This window comes from Panthera onca, chromosome A1 (genome assembly GCF_046562875.1).
Source record: "Panthera onca isolate mPanOnc1 chromosome A1, mPanOnc1 haplotype 2, whole genome shotgun sequence".
Lineage (NCBI taxonomy): Eukaryota > Metazoa > Chordata > Mammalia > Carnivora > Felidae > Panthera > Panthera onca.
This window is the reverse complement of record NC_138339.1, coordinates 211,548,940-211,570,867: the sequence shown is the minus strand read 5'-3', so window position 1 is coordinate 211,570,867 and position 21,928 is coordinate 211,548,940. Positions and strand designations below refer to the sequence as shown.

Genomic DNA, 21,928 nt, shown 5'->3' with positions numbered 1-21,928 from the left:
AGGTGCTATCCGTGGCTTCTGGCTACCTTATCAGCACAGACGTGAAATGTTTGCAGCATCATGACCTACTGTGGCAGCACTGCTCTAGAATTTCGGGCACAGTACCAACTAAATACTTTGGATTCTGTAAAAGGTTATCTAAACCAACTAACAAAGAGCAGATATAAGGAAGTTAAAAATCAATCACTGAACTGATACACAGTACCTAACAGTCAAATTCAAAGAGACAAAAAGTAGAATGGTGGTTGCCAGGGGTTTGGGAGAAGGGGGAAAGGCGAGTTACTGTGAATGGGGACAAGCTTCAGTTCTGCAAGGTGGAAATAGTTCTGGAGATGGATGGTGGTGATGGTTGCAAAACAACATGAATGTACTTACTGTCAAAGAAATGTACTCTTAAAGAATTGTTTCAAACGGTAACTAATGCATATTTTACCAATATAAAAAAATTGTAAATTGCTTTTTTCCCCAGCTGTTTTAGGGCAGGGGAGAAGCAATCAGTGTTACTAATGAGCTTATTCTCTCAAATGTATCAGAGGGATACCCAACAAAGGTACAGGAGCCCAGAGCCCTGGAGTATTTCCAGTAGAAGCTCTTCAGCTAATAGGAAAAGAGAGCAAAACAACTGTTATTCTCCTGCTATGTGTTATCCACCTATCAATGTAATACTAAAGATTTCATTAAGTTGTGGTAACACATGACAAGCTAGCGGCAAAAGCAACATACTTTTTAAGTAAAACTTCTCTAAAACAGAACAAATCTCAATCTTTAAGCACTTGATTTTAACAATTTAATAATATTAGTCAATACATATATAAAACACTTTTGTAAAGCATAGACTGAACTATATTAATTCAAAATATCAGGACATGTACGAATAGGAAGCTCTGAGGATCTTGTGCTTTAGTACAATACAAGGTCTGTTTAAATATTTTATTTTAAAATTCTCGTTTAAACTCCTTAATAAAGACAATTCCATAGTCTTCAACTGATTTGTGGAAAGGAAATGAAAGGAGCAGTATTAGACGACTTGAAAACACTAATATTAAGAACTTTATGAAAATAATCTTTATATTTCATATATATATATGAAAATAATCAAATATTTATGAAAATATTTGGTGAGATAACCCACCTCTTTATGTGCCTGCTTTGCATTTTTGAGGCCACCTGTATGTGATCCTCTAGGACCTCATCTTTGAGACATCCTAATGAACCTACGGATATCGTTTAGTATTGAAAATATTGTAATAACCTTCGGAACCTTTCAAAAGAAGTGACACTAAGAACTGGAAGTTTTCTTGCAGAAATTGCTCACGGTTTCACATGCGGGTACGTTATTTTTTAATAAATTCCAAAAGAAAGGCTAACAATGAATCTATATTCTAGGTACGGTGTTCAGCATGTAATTATTCTAATCAACAAATATGTATTGACGCGTCCTATGCAATTTATCTCATTTCACTCCCACAATCCTATGAAAACCATTATCCCCATTTTATAAAGACGAAAAAGTTCTCAGAGAGTAGTCACATAACGAATACTAAAACAGAGATCTTGCCCTGGAACTTCAAAGCCAATTCTCCAAACCAACAAACCCTGAAGAATTAACGCTTTCAAATTCTGTTAACTAAAACAGTCCGCCCTAAGAAACCTCGCGATATCACTCAAACTACTACTCCCAACATGCACAGCGGCTTCGGTCCATCCGCCTATCCCCTTTATTCTGGAGGGCCCCAGCGTGCCTCGAGGCACGAAAGGCAGCCTGGGGGTTGTAGTTCTCGTGGACGCCTACCGGTATTGCCAGCGCGGCAGTGGCGGCTTTCTCGGTTCGGTCCAGCCGGTCTTGTAAGGTAGCTGAGACGGAGAAAGGGCGCGGAACTGGAAAAGGGTGAGTCAGGCACTGTCTACGCGATAAAGGGAGGCGGCACCGCGGCGTAGAGCTGAGTTAAGTAAGTGCGGCCCCTGCTTATTCAGGGACGCCGCGATCTAGCGCCAGCGAGAAGAGGGCGAGGAGGAGCCAGAGCCCGGTCCTTGCACCCATTCTCGCCCTCGCACCCCGCCGCCATCTCCATCATGCAGTCCCGGGAAGAAGCTCCGCGCTCTCGCCGCCTGGCCAGTCCCCGCGGCGGGAGGAGGCCCAAGAGGATTTCCAAGCCTTCAGTTTCGGCTTTTTTCACGGGCCCGGAGGAGCTGAAGGACACGGCTCATTCTGCAGCTCTGCTGGCACAGCTGAAGTCTTTCTACGACGCGCGGCTGTTATGTGATGTGACCATCGAGGTGGTGACACCTGGCAGCGGGCCTGGCACCGGCCGCCTTTTTTCCTGCAACCGTAACGTGCTAGCTGCCGCGTGTCCCTACTTCAAGAGCATGTTCACTGGTGGCATGTACGAGAGCCAGCAGGCGAGCGTGACCATGCATGATGTGGATGCCGAGTCCTTCGAGGTGCTTGTCGACTACTGCTACACAGGTCGCGTGTCGCTAAGTGAGGCCAACGTGCAACGCCTTTACGCGGCCTCTGACATGTTGCAGCTCGAGTACGTGCGGGAAGCTTGTGCCTCCTTCCTAGCCCGCCGCCTTGACCTGGCCAACTGCACTGCCATCCTCAAGTTCGCTGATGCCTTCGACCATCACAAGCTGCGATCACAGGCCCAGTCCTTCATCGCCCACAACTTCAAGCAGCTCAGCCGGATGGGTTCAGTTCGGGAGGAGAGTCTGGCAGACCTGAGCTTGGCCCAGCTGTTGGCCGTGCTGCGTCTGGATAGTCTAGACATAGAGAGTGAGCGGACAGTGTGTCATGTAGCAATGCAGTGGTTAGAGACGGCTCCCAAGGAGCGCGGTCCCAATGCTGCGGAAGTCTTCAAGTGTGTCCGCTGGACACACTTCAGAGATGAAGATCAGGATTACCTGGAAGGGCTGCTGACCAAGCCCATTGTGAAGAAGTACTGTCTGGACCTTATCGAAGGGGCCCTGCAGATGCGATATGGTGACATGTTGTACAAGTCTGTGGTACCAAAGCCAGAGAGCAGCAGCAGCTCTGTTGTATCTGTAGCAGAAAATCCACCTCAGAGACTGGGTATGTGTGCCAAGGAGATGGTGATCTTCTTTGGACACCCTAGAGACCCCTTTCTCTGCTATGACCCATACTCAGGGGACATTTACACAATGCCATCCCCTTTAACCAGCTTGGCTCACACTAAGACTATCACTTCCTCAGCTGTCTGTGTCTCTCCAGACCATGACATCTACCTGGCTGCCCAGCCCCGGAAAGACCTGTGGGTGTATAAGCCAGCCCAGAATAGTTGGCAGCAGCTTGCCGACCGCCTGCTGTGTCGCGAGGGCATGGATGTGGCCTACCTCAATGGCTACATCTACATCTTGGGTGGGCGAGACCCGATTACCGGCGTTAAATTGAAGGAAGTGGAATGCTACAGTGTTCAGAGAAACCAGTGGGCACTGGTGGCTCCTGTGCCCCATTCCTTCTATTCCTTTGAACTAATAGTGGTTCAGAACTATCTTTATGCTGTGAACAGTAAGCGCATGCTGTGCTATGATCCTAGCCATAATATGTGGCTGAACTGTGCTTCTCTTAAACGTAGTGACTTTCAGGAAGCCTGTGTCTTCAACGACGAGATCTACTGTATCTGTGACATTCCAGTCATGAAGGTCTATAACCCAGCCAGGGGAGAATGGAGGCGGATTAGTAATATTCCCTTGGACTCAGAGACCCACAACTACCAGATTGTCAATCATGGCCAAAAGTTGCTTCTCATCACTTCTACCACCCCTCAGTGGAAAAAAAACCGGGTGACTGTTTACGAATACGATACCAGGGAAGACCAGTGGATTAACATAGGTACCATGTTAGGTCTTTTGCAGTTTGACTCTGGTTTTATTTGCCTCTGTGCTCGCGTTTATCCTTCCTGCCTTGAACCTGGGCAGAGTTTCATTACTGAGGAAGACGATGCACGGAGTGAATCTAGTACTGAATGGGACTTAGATGGATTCAGTGAGCTGGACTCAGAGTCAGGAAGTTCAAGTTCTTTTTCTGACGATGAAGTCTGGGTGCAGGTAGCACCTCAGCGAAATGCACAGGATCAGCAGGGTTCTTTGTAAATATTTTGAATCACTAAGATGTTTCTACTGCTATGGAATGTATCTTTAAAAGATATCCTTTCCTTTTCCAAAAAAAAAAAAAAAATGTTGATTAGGACTGCAGATTTGGTTTAGAAAGGGTATGTTTGTTTGAATTATTAATGTAATGTTACAAAATTTTAACAGTCCAGGAGATCAAACTATATAATAATTTACTGTGCTAAAAGTTGAGATTAAAATATGCAAAAAACAAACTATATAATTGATTAGAATGCTTGGTGGTTTTTTTCATTGTTTGAGTATTTGTTGCACCAGTGGATTGTTTTGGTTAGTTACACCGTTTATATTTTAACGATCTACCTTAGTCTTCTGTTAACTTCATAATTCTGTTTAGTGCTGCAAGGAATTTAACTTTTTAATTTTCATAGTATAAAATTGGACTAGAAGTTGTTTGTAGGGAGTTGAAGGTTTATATTTTCTTTCAGAGTAATGAAGGTAGATTTCCCAAGTTTTGAACTAGCCAGTTTTTAGTATTATAAGTTAATACAGTTTGTTCAATTTGGTTTGGTTTTCTCCTCAATGCAAAGGAAAAAATCGGATATATATATAGAGAGGTTATAAAATAGAGATTTCGTTCTGATAATGTGCAGAATGGTCTTAAGAGATCACAGAAAGTAAAAAAAAAAAAAAAAAAAAAAAAAAAAAAATCAGGATTCTACTGCTTTAAAAGAAATTTCACTTTTAATTTTGGAATATAAAATGTATTTTCTAAAAGTGACCATTTTTCTATCTTAAAAAACATCCATTCTGGTAGTGTCACCAATTATTTAAACACCCTTCTAAACCAAAGAAAAAAAAAGAAAAAGTAACTTGCTTTGTAAGATCATATTTTTAATCTATCTCTTGTACATGCTTCATTGAATCAAAGGAACAATCCTTTTGTTCACTGGACATATGCTTGAGTAATGTAAATTTTTATCCATTGGTCATTCCTAGTCTTAAAAAGTTTATATGCTCTCCTAAAATATTTTGGCTGTATAGTTTTGGTGTTCATCTTAGAGGATTCTTCAGCAGGAAGTGATTTATTCTTTACTGTTTTTGTGAGGTAATACTGGTTTTGAAAATACGTTTAAGCTAAAAAGAATATTTTATTGAGATCAGTGGTTACTGTGTCTATCAACTCTAAAATCAAGTGCCAGCAGAGAACTTTAAAACTTTAAGCTGTGTATGGAGCTGTTTTGTGTAGCATTGAAGTGTTCTATCAAGTTTTGTCAGTCACTGTATGTGATTATCAGCTTGAAGGTATTTTTGTATTAAAAGTTGACAGTTAAAGAACATAAGTGGATGATGGCATTTGGGGCCAATAGTGAAAGTATGTTTCCTCTAAAATATTTCCCTAGCAGTGGTATATATACATGGTTATTTTATTAGGGTATTTCTCTGTGAACCATGCTGCAGTCTTTGTTTTTTGTCTCTGCTTGTTTTTGTATCACCATAAAGTAAGGGAAAATCCAGAAATAGAGACTAAATCACACAAAATTGATCTTGTTAAATACAGAGAAATAGAGGTGCTTACCTTTTGAGGATCTCTTAATACATATGATTGTCACAATGCATATCCGTGATAAATGGTGTACATAATATAGATGCTTATAGCCTATAAATTTTTCTATACCGACGTAGAATCCTCTTTCTGCATCTTTGTTCAACATGTTAATTCCTCTTCTGTTTATTCTCTAGTAGCCGAATGCCAGCATTTTTTACACCATGGCACAGTACTGAGAAGTGTGCTCCAGGATAGGGAACTGAATTTTGAATGAAAAAAGAGAGGGAGAGAGAAAAGAATTTAAAAAAACAAGCACACAAATGTTTTCTTAGCCATTTTCATTGGGCATCTGAAGAGTCCATAGGACGTTCCTGTTTAACATTATTTCTAGTGAAATAAGATTCTTGCTCTAGCAATATGTTCCTAAGAATGTCTTCCCTCAAAACAGTAAACGTGCTCTAGTGGCCTAAGGCTACTGTTTGTTCGTTGTGATATCAGGGATGTTGTTATAAGCACTGGTCTCAGCTTAGAAAGCTGTTTCTTAATAGTGTTATTTTTTGGCCAAATTTCTTCACCAGTAACTTCTTTTTGATAGCTTTTTGTTTTGTTAGGTTGAAGTAGGACAGTGCTGATCTCAACCAGATTATCCATCTGCAGAATTAAGGTATGCAACTAATTGATAAAAGACAAATTCTGTAATTTGTCATTTTCATCCTTCGAGTTAAGTATAAGCTAATTAGCAGTAATATCGTGGTTTACAAAGAAGTTTTTTGGGGGAAGAATTTTGGTTTCGTGATATATTTGTGAATTAGGGAATAGATGTTAACCATTATTTTATAGATAAGTGATTTGTATATGGTTAGTTACAAATAAAAATGGCACTAGAACCCAGGCCTTCTGAACTCTTAATTTAGTGTTTCTGATAAATGTAGATTACTCTTGCTTGTGCAGCAAGTGACCCAGCTAGCAATGTTGAAGTCCCTTCTTGATGGGAAAGCAACTTTGTCTCAGTTTTACAATTAATTGACACACCTTTTAGCAAATGCTCAATAAAATATTGTTTGCAGGGGCTCTTCTTTGTGAGATTTAGAAGGATCTTAATTATTTTTTTGTATCTCTATGTCTGAAAAGCTCAGAGAATCCAAATTATTTTACATACTTCAAGTGATAAGTGTCACTGGCATTTTCAGGAGGATAAAAGACTAATTTAGCAAATAATTTGCTTAATTTGGGTTTAGGATTAAATTTAAATGATAGTTCCTTTCTTTCTCATCTAGTTGTAATGTTTTTTCTGCTTTGTACCTGGACCTGATGAATGTGTTGAAAGTTTTTGACTCATTGCCCAGAAAAATGTACATGTTCATGTTTTCATAATTTTAAGGGTGTTATGACACTTCTGAAGTTCTTCCACACACCCAGGATAAGAACACTTGTGACAGAGTCCCAAGAACACTTCTACAAAAGGAATTTACATTTTTTTTCACAAGGCATATTGCTCAAATGTTTGTAAGGGGAGAAGAGCATTATTAAGTTGTTCCCAAAATAGAGCTAAAGAGATATTATATACTTACCATCTGAAAGGGATGTGAATATTAATGGGTACCTCACAACTGAGACAAATTTGACATTTCTGCAGTGCAAATTTCTTCATGATGATTAACATAAGAATAGTTAAGTAACTATGGGGCGCCTGCATGGCTCAGTTAAGCGGCCGACTCTTGATTTTGGCTCAAATCGTGAATTCATGGTTCGTGAGTTAGAGCCCTCTTGGGCTCTGTGCTGACAGCTGTGGAGCCTGCTTGGGATTCTCTCCCTCTCTCTTGCCCCTCCCCTACTCGTGCTCTGTCTCAAAAATAAATAAACATTAACAAAAAGAATAGTTAAGTAAATGTAAGTGGTGTAAAGAAATGAATAGATGCTTATAGCCTGTAAATTTTTCTAGACCGACTTAGAATCCACTTTCTGCATATATGTTATGCATATGATTACTATCTAGGACAACTGTGTATAATGAGAATTCAAAACAAAATATAGGTTCCAGATGTTTCAAACTGCCAATATCATAGCTTTTTATTAGACATATACCTAAGTAGCAAGAGGTGTTTATCTCCTAATGACCAGGTTAATAGGTGGTTGGAAGAGGGCATCTACCCATAAGAAATCTATTTAAAATATAATCAATTTGCTACTCACTGCTCAGTAAACTAGAAACCAGTGCTTTGCCTGATGTCATTTTTATCAATTTGTACTGAAATGAGGAAAATATATAAAACATGGACGAATGAATTGTAAAATTATTTAATGGAACTTGTTTTAATGTTCATAAGTTAGAAATTTGTAAAAAGTTTGCAGCTTTATATTAGTCCATTAAACTTTTTTTTTTTCATTTTCTTAAGTTTATTTATTTTAGAGAGAGAGGGAGAAAATCCCAAGCAGGCTCCATGCAGTCAGCAACAGAGCCCGATGTGGGGCTCAAACTCAACAAACCGTGAGATCATGACCTGGGCCCAAATCAAGAGTCAGATGATTGACTGACTGAGCCACCCAGGTGCCCCAGTCCACTAAACTTTAAAAGAAAGTTTGTCTTTAACTTTCTGAAGTGTGGTCACCAGAATGTAGACATCTCTAGTCTGCCTACATTTGAACTTTGGGGATCATTTTATGTTGTTTCTTAGCTGTTTCACTTTGCCTCTGTCCTCCCATCAGATCTCACCCACGTCTTCAACAACACCATTTCATCATTACAACTAATTTCAAGAAATATTCATTATAGCAAATATGATGGAGCAGGAAAGTATTAGGAAAAATTATTTCTAGAGAATGTAACTAGCAATCCTAAGAGAATTGATAAGCTACTTTTAGAACCATCAAATGGTTAAATACGTACAAACTAGGTTTTTGTTTGTTGTTTTTTGATGAAGGAGAAAAATGGTGGTCATCGAAGCTGCCAAGTCTTAGAGAACCATATTGGCAATAGGTTCTGTGTCCTTTCCTTGACTCTGGGCCATCCTGTCACCCGTATCTATTCCATCAGCTCCAGTTCCTTGTTTCTTTAACCTTATGGACTAAACATGCCTTAGACACAGGGTGGGTAAGGAACAGATATTGTAGCATATCATTTCCACCATTTTGAGACATATTTTCTCAGTAACTATTCCTACTCTGGATGGTCACCTCTGCAATGGAATTAACAGTTTATAGATTCACCTCCAAAGCAATTTTAGCAGCTTGAAATCACCATATCTTAGTCCAGAGTGTTGAGGGAGGGGAGAGAAAACTATTCCTTAATTCTGAGGTAACTAGCAAATAGCAACGGCTCTTACCTCAAGGCACAGTCTGATCAGAGTCTCAATGTCCTTATGGCTGTCTTTGTATAGAGAAGATACCATGGGGCAATATTTTCCTCTCAGTTATACACTAGTTATGATCTAGGTGTTGTTGTATGTATGTGGAGACCCTAGAGCTGTTTTAATAAGATAGAGGATTCTCCTATAAAACTAGTCTGTTATGTTGCCCCTCTTCTAAAAAGCCATGTGAGGACAGGCTCTCTGTTTTCCCATTCTGCTATCCTTAGGGTATAGTTTTGGTCCACATGGTCCAAGCTGGTTTACACTCATGTCCATATTACAACTATAAGGAAGAGGGGAGGGGGAGGACACGACCCTTGCCTATAAGGGAAGTTGCATACATCGCTTCCAGTCACATGACACTGGCCAGGTCTTAACCACGTAGCCACACTTAACTGCAAGAGTGTCTGGGAGAGGGGTGCCTGGGTGGCTCAGTTGGTTAAGCATCTGACTTCAGCTCAGGGCATGATCTGACAGCTTGTGAGTTTGAGCCCCGCGTCAGGCTCTGCTGACAGCTCGGAGCCTGGAGCCTGCGATTCTTTTTCTCCTCTCTGCCCCTTCCCTTCTCATGCTCGCTCTCTCTCTCTCTCTCTCCTTCCTCTGTCTCTCAAAAATAAACATTAAAAAAAGAGAGAGAGAGAGTGCCAGGAGAGGTAGTCTTTTATTCTGGGTCAACATGTATCACATTAAAATTTACAGATTCCTTTTTGTAGAATGCTGAAGACAGATATTGTATAAATCGCAATCTCTACTGTATCATCTGTCAGGCTAGATTTTATGACATGACAGCCAAAATTATTCCCAGGATGCCCAATACCCACACCCTACCAACTTACAAACCCTAGGGGGAAAACGCAGTATTTTCTGATATCTCTGGCAGATATTCCTGTCTGGATAGCCATCATTTGTAATAGATGAAGTTGGGGGATTAGAATGTTGAGGAAGACAGTTAAGGAAATACCTTCAATAAAGAGATATAGTTCCTACGGACAGTAATAGTTCCAACAATGGGAATGTTCAGGTTACAGCATGTATTTTGTTTTGACCAGATCCTAGGATTTGAGGGGAAGTTTGGAATGAAAACAACCTGGCAATGTTGGTTAGTTAGGATCAGATCATGGAAGCTTTGTATGCCATGGCAAGGAGTTTTTGCACAGAGTGTGAATTTATTGAGAATTTTTAAGTAGGGGCTTGACACAATTGAATTTGTTTTCTTGAGACTCTTCTCCTGAATGAATTGACAGTGCAAGACTGTGGGGGCAAGAATGGTTAAGGGAATACTGTTGTAGTCCAGTGAGATGATGTGGTCCTCAGTAGGGGCGGCAGCGGTGGGCTTGACTAGGAAGACACAGATATGAAAGGTTAAAGAGATTGAGCTGGACCTATAATTGTATGTTTGGGGATGCAGAGAGCCATCGGGTATATGAGAAAGGAAGGACTATAGACTATCTCCCAAGATTCTTGCTTGGATATTGTGTTAGTGTATAAGCCAAACTTCTGTGCCAAAGAGGCCCTAAGATCAAAGATGGAAACCTGTTTCTGTCCGTTGAGTCCAGAAGTTAGTAGTAATAGGGCTGGCAGGGTGGTTCTGCCCAGTAAGGTTCTTCATGAGTCCAGGTTCCTTTATCATTTTTCCTCCAACTCCTAGTGAGTTGTCCTCATCTTCACAGGCAAAGCACACTCACTAGAATTATATCTATATTGTGGCCTGCAGGAAAGAAGAAAGAGGAAATGCAAACAATTCCTTTTTTAATGGACTTTTATATAATTTTGCCATTTTTCACTGGGGAGAACTTAATCTTATCACCATATCCACCTGCAAGATCGACTGGGAAATAGTCATTAAAGGGGTAGCTCTGTGCCCAGCTAAAACTCGGTGTCTATTACTAAATAGAAATAAACTAACATATTTTAAAATAGACATGTCCAGGCTTCCTGTATTCAAATACAGGCAATTCACAACAGCATGCAGGCTTTATTGTAATGGTGGTCATTTCAAATCTCCCTCCTTCCACAATAAGTTCACACCCACAAGTTAAATTCCACGTAATCCTAGGTAATGATTTTTCACAAACAAATGTGCCCCTGAGATGCTTTACACACACATACACACACACACTCACACACACACTCATCACATCCTTGTCATTCAGGTCTGCCTCAGCCCAAGTATTCCTAGAAATGGCAGAAATTCAGCTTTCAGAGGTCAGGGTTCTCTCCCTGCATGCCTAAACTCGTTTCCAATCCCCTTTTCTCTGGACACCTACTGCTTAGTCTTTTCACTCATCCCACACCCCAAGAGCTCTCCATGTTACCAAAAGGAAAAAGAGAATGAAGAAGGGCAATTAGATGTTTCTGTCATGGTTGACTAAGTGGACAGCGCTGTCAGTGTATTTGAGACTCTAGGAGTCAGATCAGATTTGGAGACACTGGTAGATGCATGGGGTGTCCCATGTCACACCAACTTCTGATTTCAGCTGAAGCTATGGCAGGCACTCCCAGACCATGATAACAGGCCACTTTGCTTTTCTGGCTCAAGGTTTTCTCTTGAAAGATCGTTCTCTTTGGCAGTGCTCTTGCAACAGCACAGGAGTTCAAGGGGAAGTGCATGCCCCCAGAACAGTCCTTAAGCAAGGGATGATGGGAATTGGTAGATCTATGCTACGGCATCCCAGTTTCAAGAAAGGGACAGCTGTGCAGTGCCTTGTACATGGATCTTCAGAGGGCTCCCTGCTGGACTGAACCCCAGTCTCTCACCACAGTAATCAGTTCTGTAACACATCTTCCCTGTATTGCTTCAGGGTACAGCCAACCATGTCACATCACAGAAACTTGATTTGGTCACTGGTGGTATTTTGCAAGAAGTTTCAGATTTGAAGATTTGCTTGGGGGCAGAAGCCAAGAAAGAATTAATTAGAATGAGTGAGATGAAGCTTTGCCACGTGCCAAATATAGGTATACTCAGCCACTAAAGGACACAGGCAAGTTCAAGCCTCACAGCCCTTCTTATAACACAACAACAATAAAAAAATTCATGCTCTTATAAAACCTGCGCTGACAAAAATGTTCTGCCTGAATCTAATTAAGCCATTAGAACAAACTTCCAGTTGACAGGAAAGACCTGCCAGAAGGATGAATTAAAATCCCTATAAAAAAGCAATCAGCAAAATCCAGAATGTGAGATATCCAGCAGGACAACAACACAGTGTCAACGGTAATCTATCTTCCCTCACATGGTAAGATGTGAGGAAGTGGAAACAGCAAGCATGGGCTCTTCTTTGCAAGCTTGGATGGTACCTAGTGAAGGAGAGAATACCTCAGGTCATGGTTTTGGTTGCTTTGAGTCTTAAACACTTTACTATGCATGGGAAAAAATCCGTTGAGAAAATAATGAGGAGCCTGAGCCCAGAAGCTCAGAAGAAGGGAGGAGATGGACCAAAGCACAAGGGCCAGGATCATACCGGAACAAGAGCCACAACCCTTCTTCTTCCAACCTTGGAGGAAGAAAGGGAGGCTTATAGAGAGGGACCTGGCCTGGCTGGCTCAGTCAGAAGAGCGTATAACTCTTGATCTCAGGGTCATGAGTTTGAGCCCCACGTTGGATATAAAGATTACTTCAAATAAATTAAAACTTTAAAAATTTCTTAATAAAAAAGAAATTTAAAAAGAATCTCACAGAGATAGAGATGTATTTCTTAATTCTTTATTTGAATTAGGATGCAAGTTTTTCTGCTGAAAGAAAGGGAACAGCTTGGAGGAGAGGGCGCACCTATTCAAAGGTGAGTTTCATAAGAGATGGGGAGATAGGGTCAACTTCATCTTTATATCCTTCATAACACCAATCAAAGTGCCTTGAACAGAGTTGAGAAAAACATTTAAGACTGGAGCTGTTACTGTAAAATAGGACTGCTCATATCCTAGATTTTAACAATATAATGTATATTACAAAAATTTCTATTTTAAAAATAATCTTTAAGTAGCTTGAATTTCTTTATATCATTATATTGTTTTAGGGAGAGAGAATCTCAAGCAGGCTGCATACCCAGTGCAGAGCCCGATGTGGGGCTTGATCCCACGATTCTGGGATCATGACCTGAGCCGAACTCAAGAGTGGGACCTTCAACTGACTGAGCTACCCAAGACACCACTTTATATTGTTTTAATCACTAGGTGATTCTTGATTTTTTGTCAATTAGAATCATAGAATACTTTTCTTATTTAAACCTAAAGAACTTTAAATAATATAGCAAGGGTCACACTGCTAGTTATTAAGAACACTGGGATTAGAACTATGTTTCCTCTCTCTTAAATCAGGGCACTTTCTAGTGCACCCTCTTGCCTCCCAAGTATGGTTTATGATGAAATCTACACCATTTTTTGACATGTACACCACCATAAGCATAGGACTGGGAAAGTAAAATCTCAGTTGTTCTACTTGAGATATATTCTGTCCTCCAATCTAGTTTTTATGCACCATAGAGCACTAAATCTGGAATCTCTGCACCCCATACTAAGAACTCTGAATAAAGAGATTTCCAGACTTAACACAAATTCATCTCAGCATAATTGAGGAAGAAAATGAAAAATTAGTTTTAGTTCAAAATAAAACCCAAGAAAACCTCCAGTGATGAAATTATAAATTTTATATATCAAAAGACATAGTATGATTTTTTAGTATTACATTATACATTTATTTTTAATATTATATTTGATATTTATACTATTTATCTTCAGTATTATATTTTGACCATTTCAGTTCAGATACAGTTCAGTAATCTGAAATCAGAGCACTGAACTAATTTAATAAATGTCAAAGTTTTCTTACATTTAAATGCACAGCTATGATATTAAATATGTCAGGGTAATAATAAAGTGTACTTTCTCAAACACTACCTCGATTCTATGTGTTTACTGAAAACCTTTTTAATATATGTTTGATGAGCAATAAAGCAGTCTCTAAATTTGAATCAGTTTGTACAGTATTGAGGTTCAGATTTAAAGATATGATTATGTCATTTTACTTCAAAATATAATCTAAATTTATCAAAAGTCTGTATACATTTCTCATCATGAAATTTTGAATCACAGCTGGAATCAATATGAAAATAACTATGATATAATGTTTGAGGTCTCTGAAATGTCGAAGACTCTTAATACAGTCAGTTTCTGATTTTCTAGGAACTCAGGTCCTTCCTTTTTTCCATGCTGGCTGTCTACCAGCTGTGTTTGTGAATGTTCAAGAGAAGATAAAGGATGGAGAGCTGGAATCAGTCAACTGAATTGCTTGTCAGGAGACTCAGAAGATTTGGAGAAAGGTGAGGCACAACCAAGTATTTAAAATAAGATCTCTAAGCTCAGGATCCTGTTCATTTTTCTCTATGTGGTTACATCAAGTTTTCCCAGCACCATTTGTTAGAGACTCTCCTTCTCTCATTGGGTATTCTTGGCTCCCTTGCCAAATATTGATTGCCTTTATATGCAGGAGTTTTTTTCTGGGCTCTCTACTATGTTCCATTGATCTGTGTGTCTATATTTACGCCAATGGCATACGGTTATAATTATTATAGTTTTGTAATACAGGCACACTTTGATTTACTGTGCTTTGTTTTATTGTACTTCACAGATACTGGGGGGGTTGTTTTTTTTTTGTTTTTGTTTTTGTTTTTTACAAACTGAAAGTTTGTGGCATTCCTGCACTGAGTCTATCTATTGGCATCATTTTTCCAATAGCATCTGCTCACTTTGTGTTTCTGTCACATTTTGGTAATTCTTGCAATATTTCTGAATTTTCACTCTTATACTTGTTATGGTGGTCTATAATCTTTGGTGTTACTATAGTAACTGTTCTGGGGTACCACAAATCTCACGCATATAAGATGGAAAACTTAATTGATAAAAGTTTTGTGTGTTCTGACTGCTCCACCCACCTGCTGTTTCCCTGTCTTCCTCTCCTTGGTTCTCCCTATTCCCTGAGATACAACAATATTGAAATTAGGCCATTGAGTAACCCTGCAGTGGCCTCTAAGTGGTCAAAGGAAAGGGAGAGCTGCACTTCTCTCACTTTAAATCAAAAGCTAGAAATGATTATGCTCAGTGAGGAAGGTATGTCAAGAGCCAAAATAGGCCAAAAGCTAGGTCTCTTGCACCAAACAGCTAAGTTTTTAACACAAAGGAAAAGTTCCTAAAGGAAATTAAAAGTGCTACTCCGTTGAACACACGAATGATAAGAAAGTGAAACAGCCTTGTTGCTGTTTTAGTGGTCTGGATAGAAGATCAAACCAGGCACAACATTCCCTTAAGCCAAAGCCTAATCTAGAGCAAAACCCTAACTCTCTTCAGTTCTAGGAAGGCTGAGAGAGGTGAGGAAGCTGCAGAAAAAAATGTGAAGCAAGCAGATATTGATTTATGAGGCTGAAGGAAAGAAGCTGTCTCAGGGCACCTGGGTGGCTCAGTTGGTTAAGCCTTTGACTCTTGATTCCCGCTCAGGTCATGATCTCACAAACCGTGAGCCCAAGCCCTGCATTGGGCTCCATGCTCACAGCACAGTCTGCTTTGGATTCTCTCTGTCTTTGTCAAAATAAATAAAAATAAACATTAAAAAAAAAAAAAAAACCAGAAGCTGTCTCCATAACATAAAAGTGCCAGGTGAAGCAGTAAGTATTGGTATAGAAGCTGCAGCAAGTTATCCAGATCTAACTAAAATAATTAATGAAGGTGGCTACACTAAACAACAGATTTTCAGTGTAGATCAAATAGCCTTCTATTGGAAGAAGGTGCCATCTAGGACTTTCATAACTGCTATGCTTTTATAAACACACCTTTTCCCTCCTCACTTCCATAACCCTTGCCAACCCTAGACTGTAATCCATACCTATAATTTTTTTTATTAACAGAATGTTATGTAAATGGAACCATATGGTATGTAACCTTCTGAGACTTTTTTTTTTCACCCAGCAATTTTCCTGAGATGTATCCAAATTTTCTGTTTATCAGTAATTCACTTTTTGATGTAGACATTCCAAATGTAGTAACAATCCCCGCAAAATCTTCTCCTCCATAAAAGCAATGAAAACACTAACAAAAACTCTTAAAATAAATTTATTGGAACTATGGAAATTAACTAAAGGCCCACTACATTCTGAGAAGTGTTTATTCAAGAAAAACAGATGAATCTTAATAAGAACAATAAGTCTGGTGGCATTTTAACACACCCTAATCCCATCCCTCTCTCCTCAGCTTTATGGGAGCCTTAAATTCAACAGTTTCACAACTATAGTACCTGTAAAAAATAGCAATTTAGCAGCCACCGGAGGAGACATAATGGATTTGGAGATCCCTAAAAGCCCTATCCCCAGAGATTTGCCTCTCTGATGGCTCACTTTAAAAGCTCCATTACCAGGACTCATCTTTATTTGACCTATTTCAGAGTACACTCTGTGAAAAAAGCTTAACATACAGGGCTTTTGGGGGAAAAAAATCAGTGACACAACAAAACAAAAAAATAGGTAAATTGGACTTAATCAAAATTAAACTTTTGTTCTTCATATGATACCATCAATAAAATTAAAAGACAATGTAAACAGAGAAAATATTGTCAAATTATATATCGGATAAGAGATTTGTGTTTAGAATATATAAAGAACTCATACAATTCAATCATAAAAATATAAACAACCCAATTGAAAGTGAAGAATGGGTTTGTATGGACATTTCCCCAAGTGGCCAACAAGCACAAGAAAAAATGTTCAACGTCAATAGTCATTAAAGGAAATACAAAATCAAAACCATATTGAGATACCCCTTCATACCCTCATGGATTGCTAGAATCAAAAACAAAATAAGGGGTGCCTGGCTGGCTTAGTCAGTGGATCATGTGACTCTTGATTACAGGGTTGTGGGTTCAAGCCCCTCACTGAGTGTGGAGACTACTTAAAAATAAAATCTTTTTTAAAAAATGAAATGAAATAAACAAGAACATCAAGAAACTGGAAAATAAAAAGTTCTGGGAAGGATATGGAAAAAATTACATCCCCATAACCTGCTGCTGGGAACCTAAATGGTGCAGTTGCCTTGGAAAACCATTTGCAGTTCCTCAAAAAGTTAAACAGAGTGACCATATGACCCAAAACTATCACTTTTAGGCATATACCCAAGAGAACTGAAAACATACATCTAGAAAAAACTGGTACACAAATGTTCATAGAAGCATTATTCATAACTGACAAAGAGTAGAAAAAACTAAATGCCCACCAAGTAATAAATGGATGGAAAAATGCCAATATCAATGCAATGGAATATTATTTGGCCATAAGTAGGACTAGAGTTCTGATACATGTTATGGCTGGATGAACCTTGAAAACATTTTGTTAAGCAAAAGAAGCCAGACACAGAGGACACATATTGTATGATTCCATTTAAATGAAATATCCAGAACAGCCAAAAACACGGAGACAGAAAGTACATTGGTAGTTAACTGGACTGCGGGGCTAAGCGTATGGAGTGTCAGGAGGAAACAGACATTCACTGCTAATAGGCATGGAGTTTGGGGAGGGCACTGAAAATATTTTGAAATTCATGGTGATTGTTACACAACATCTAACTAGATTAGATATCTAGTTTTTACATCATGACTATACTAAAATTGAGTGAATTGTAAACTGTAAAATGATGAACTCGGTGGAGACTTCCAAGGAAGATGGTGGAGTGGAGGATCCTAGACTCACCTCGTCCCATGAATACACCTAGATAACACCCACATCAGTGTAAATAACCCAGAAAATGCCCCAAAGCCTGGCAGAACGGTCTCTCCACAGTTAAATATAGACAAGAGACCACACTAAAGAGAGTAGAAAGGATAGAGATGTGACCAGAAGCCACAGTCCCTGGGAGGGAGGGATGCCACTGGGCAAAAAGAAGAGAGAGGAGCAGACCCCCATCAGGTACCCCAGGCATGGAGAACCCACACTAGAAAGACAAATCCCCATAACTTTAACACCTAGCACTTTAAATATCAATCTCAGAGCATGTGCTAGAGGGACGGGGATCTTTGGGTGACCTCTCCATAAACATCTGACTGGTGGCCAAGTGCCATTTCCCTCCCCAAAGCCCCAACCTAGATGTACAGACACCTATGGTAACCAGCACAGTGCCAACACTCTCCACCTAACTTGGTAACAGTGTGCCCTGCTACTACCCATGTTCTGCAGATACATGCCCTCCATCCCAGCCTTGGCAAGAGTTTTCCCAGGTACAAGGCCTCTCCCTCAAAGGACCAGCACCAACCTTGCTAACTGCATGTCTAGACCCTGTGTTCTTCTACAGACCTCTTTCCTCCAACATGCCCTTGGCAGGAGTCAATCCAAAGCAGTGCCACAGGCTTGGCACTGTGCAAACAGGAGCACCACTCCAAAGTGACTCCTGTCCTAAGGAAAAGGAAAGATAACCACACATATCAGTCTAACTAATGCCCCACCAGTGGGCTGGGGGCAGACATCTGGTCTAACTGCAGGCCACACCCACCAACAAAAGCTTCTCAGAAGACAATACAGGGGGACACCCTGTAGCTCAGAGCTACCACAGCTCTGGCAAATGTCTTATCTGACTCAACACAAGGCCAAGGCAGCCCCAGACTGGCCCACTAGCAACACAGAGATGAAATCTTACCACAAAAGGCAAAGAAAACCATTGCAGATGACTGGACTGAAGGCAAATGTTGTTCACCCACAACAGTAGGATGTATGCAATACACATTAGATAAACCCCTGAAGAATCAGGTTCTGGTGAGCAGGAGACATTGCACTGCAGGGCACTACAGGATCTCTTCTTCCTAAGGCCACTACTTGTAAGAGGGGGAGATGTAGCTGAATTTCCTAACACATAGATACAGAGAATTTGACAAAATGAGGAGACAGAAAAATGCGTCCCAAGTAAAAGAACAGGAGAAACTCACAAGAGAGCTAATTGAAACAGAGATAAGTAATATGACTAATAGAGAATTTTTTTTCTTGATAGAGTATTTATTTTTTTTAATATGAAATTTATTGTCAAATTGGTTTCCATACAACACCCAGTGATCATCCCAACAGGTGCCGTCCTCAATGCCCATCACCCACTTTCCTCTCCCTCCCACCCCCCATCAACCCTCAGTTTATTCTCAGTTTTTAAGCATCTCTTATGGTTTGGCTCCCTCCCTCTCTTTTTTTTTTTCCCTTTCCCCTCCCCCATGGTCTTCTGTTAAGTTTCTCAGGATCCACATAAGAGTGAAAACATACCTGTCTTTCTCTGTATTTAAAGTAATGGCCATAAAGATGCTCACTGGACTGGAGAAGAGAGTGGAGGACATCAGTGAGACCATCAATAAAGAGATGGTGCAGAACCGGTTTGGGATTCTGTCTCTCCTCTCTGCCCCTCCCCAGCTTGTGTGTGTGTTCTCCCTCTCTTTCAAAATAAATAAACTTAAAAAAAATTTTTTTAAGAGATAGAAAATGTAAAAAAGAACCAGAGATGAAGAACTCAATAACTGAAATTTCAAATACACTATGGAAAATAATCAAGCTGAAGAAGAGAGAGAAAAAAGAATAATAAAAAATGAAAATATATTGAAGGAACTCAGAGAAACCATCAAGCATAATAAGATTACCATTATGGGGGTGCCTGGGTGGCTCGGTCAGTTAAGCTTCCAACTTCAGCTCAGGTCATGATCTCACAGTCCACAAGTTTGAGCCCTGCATCAGGCTCTATGCTGACAGCTCAGAGTCTGGAGCCTGCTTCGGATTCTGTGTCTCCCTCTCTTTCTGCCACTCCCTCATTCACATTCTCTCTCTCTCTCTCTCAAAAATAAACATTAAAAACATTTTTTAATAAATAAGATTAACATTTATAGGGATCCCAGAAGAAGAGAGAGAAAAAGGTGTGAAAATGTATTTGAAAAAATAATAGTGGAAAACTTAACTGAATCTGGAGAAGGAAACAGACTTCTGGATCCAGAAGGCACACAACCCAACAAAATCAACCCAAGGAGGTCCACACCAAGACACATAGTAATTAAAATGGCAAAAAGTAGGATAAAGAGAATTTTTAAACTACCAAGACAAAAGAATACGTTTACATACAAAAGAAACCCCATAAGGCTAACAGCTGATTTAGGAGCAGAAACACTGCATGCTAGAAAAGAGTGGCATGATTCAAAGTGCTGAAAGAAAAGAACCTACAACCAAGAATACTCTATATAGCAAGGCTAACATTGAGAATAGAAGGAGAAATGAAAAGTTTCCCAGACAAACAAAAGTTAAAGGAATTCATGACCACTAAACCAGACCTATAAGAATTGTTAAAGGGGGTAAGGGCGACTGGGTGGCTCAGTCAGTTAAGTGTCCAACTTTGGCTCAGGTCATGAACTCGCTTTTGTGAGTTTATGCCCTGTGTGGGGCTCTGTGCTGACAGCTCAGAACCTGGAGCCTGCTTCGGATTCTGTGTCTCCCTCTCTCTCTGCTCCTCCCCTCCTCACACTCTGTCTCTCTCCCTCTCAAAAAAATAAATAAAGATTTTTTTTTTTAATGTAAAGAATTGTTAAAGGGGACTCTTTGAGTGGACAGGAAAAACCATAAACAGGAGTAAGAAGTAGGTAAGACGTAAGAAGGAGTAAGAAGTAGGAAGCACAAAGCAGTAAAAATAAGTATATTGATAAAAATCAAAGGATCCAGAAAACAAAAGGATGTAAACTATGACACCATATACCTAAAATATAGGGGGAAAGGGATAAATAAATTATAGTTTTATAATGGGTTCAAACTAAAGCTACTATCAACTTAATATAGACTGATATGTGCATAAGGTATTATATAATAAACATAATAGCAACTACAAGTTAAAAACCTATAATAAATTTGAAAAATATAAAGAGAATGGAATCCAAGTATATGACTAAAGAAAGTCAGCAAACCATGATAGAAAAGAGAGAAAGAAGAAAGGAACAAAGAACTACAAAAACAAAACATGTAACAAAATGCCAATTAATACATACCTGTAAGTAATTATTTCAAATGTAAATGGTTTAAATGCTCTAATCAAAAGACATAGGGTGATAAAAAAAAAAAAAAAAAGATATAGGGAAATGGAATAGATGAAAAAGGAAGACTCATATGCTGCCTACAAGAGACTCATTTCAGAGCTAAGGACACATGCAGGTTGAAAGTGACAGGAAGGAAAAGCATTTATCATGCAAATGGAGTGAAAAGAAAGCTGGGATAGCAATGTTTATATCAACAAAATAGACATTAAGACAAAAGCTGTAACAAGAAACAAAGAAGGATACTATATAATCATAAAGAGAACAAAAAGAAGATATAATAATTATAAAGATTTATGCATTGAACATGGGAACACCCAAATACTTAAAGCTGCTAATAACAAACATTAAGGAAGTAATCAATAGTAATACCATAATAGTAGGGGACTTTAACACCCGAATTACATCAATGGATACTTCAGACAGAAAATAAAAAAGGAAACAGTGACCTTGAATGACACATTAAACCAGATGGATCTAAAAGATATATTCAGAACACTCCATCCTAAAATAGCAGAATACACATCCTTTTCAAGTGTACATGGAACATTGTCTAGAATAGATTGCATAGTAGGCCACAACACAAGTCTCAACAAATGAAAAAGATCAAAGTCATACCATGCATCTTTTCCAACCACAACACTATGAAATTAGAATCAACCACAAAAAAAAAAAAAAAAAATCTGGAAGGAACACAAATACATAGAGGTTAAATAACATGCTACTAGATGATGAATGAGTCAACAAAGAAATCATAGAGAAAATTAAAAAATACATGGAAACAAATGAAAACACAATAGTCCAAAATCTTTGAGATATAGGAAAAGCTGTCCTAAGATATAAGTTTATAGAAAAACAGGCCTACCTCAAGAAGCA

At 39.2% G+C, this 21,928-nt stretch overlaps 1 protein-coding gene across 3 annotated transcripts; it reads left to right on the top strand.

Moving 5' to 3' along the window:
* Positions 1–1,675: 1,675 nt before the first annotated feature.
* Positions 1,676–19,774, top strand: LOC132682026 (kelch repeat and BTB domain-containing protein 7). Of its 3 annotated transcripts, XR_013550128.2 has the most exons (5): positions 1,676–3,853; positions 6,250–6,302; positions 12,702–12,764; positions 14,164–14,300; positions 19,232–19,774. XR_013550128.2 is itself a non-coding variant. In XM_078433109.1 (1 exon), the coding sequence occupies exon 1, from the start codon at positions 2,074–2,076 to the stop codon at positions 4,111–4,113; it is 2,040 nt and encodes a 679-aa protein (XP_078289235.1). In that variant the 5' UTR covers positions 1,677–2,073; the 3' UTR covers positions 4,114–6,529. The 3 variants fall into 3 exon arrangements, 1 of the variants encoding a protein (XP_078289235.1); XR_014137352.1 differs by lacking the exon at positions 12,702–12,764 and having other exon boundaries at positions 19,232–19,766; XM_078433109.1 differs by lacking the exons at positions 12,702–12,764; positions 14,164–14,300; positions 19,232–19,774 and having other exon boundaries at positions 1,677–6,529.
* The last annotated feature ends 2,154 nt before the right edge of the window (positions 19,775–21,928 follow it).

Coding starts and splice junctions, on each gene's coding strand:
- LOC132682026 (XM_078433109.1), top strand. CDS start 2,074: ATGCAGTCCCGGGAAGAAGCTCCGCGCTCTCGCCGCCTGGCCAGTCCC.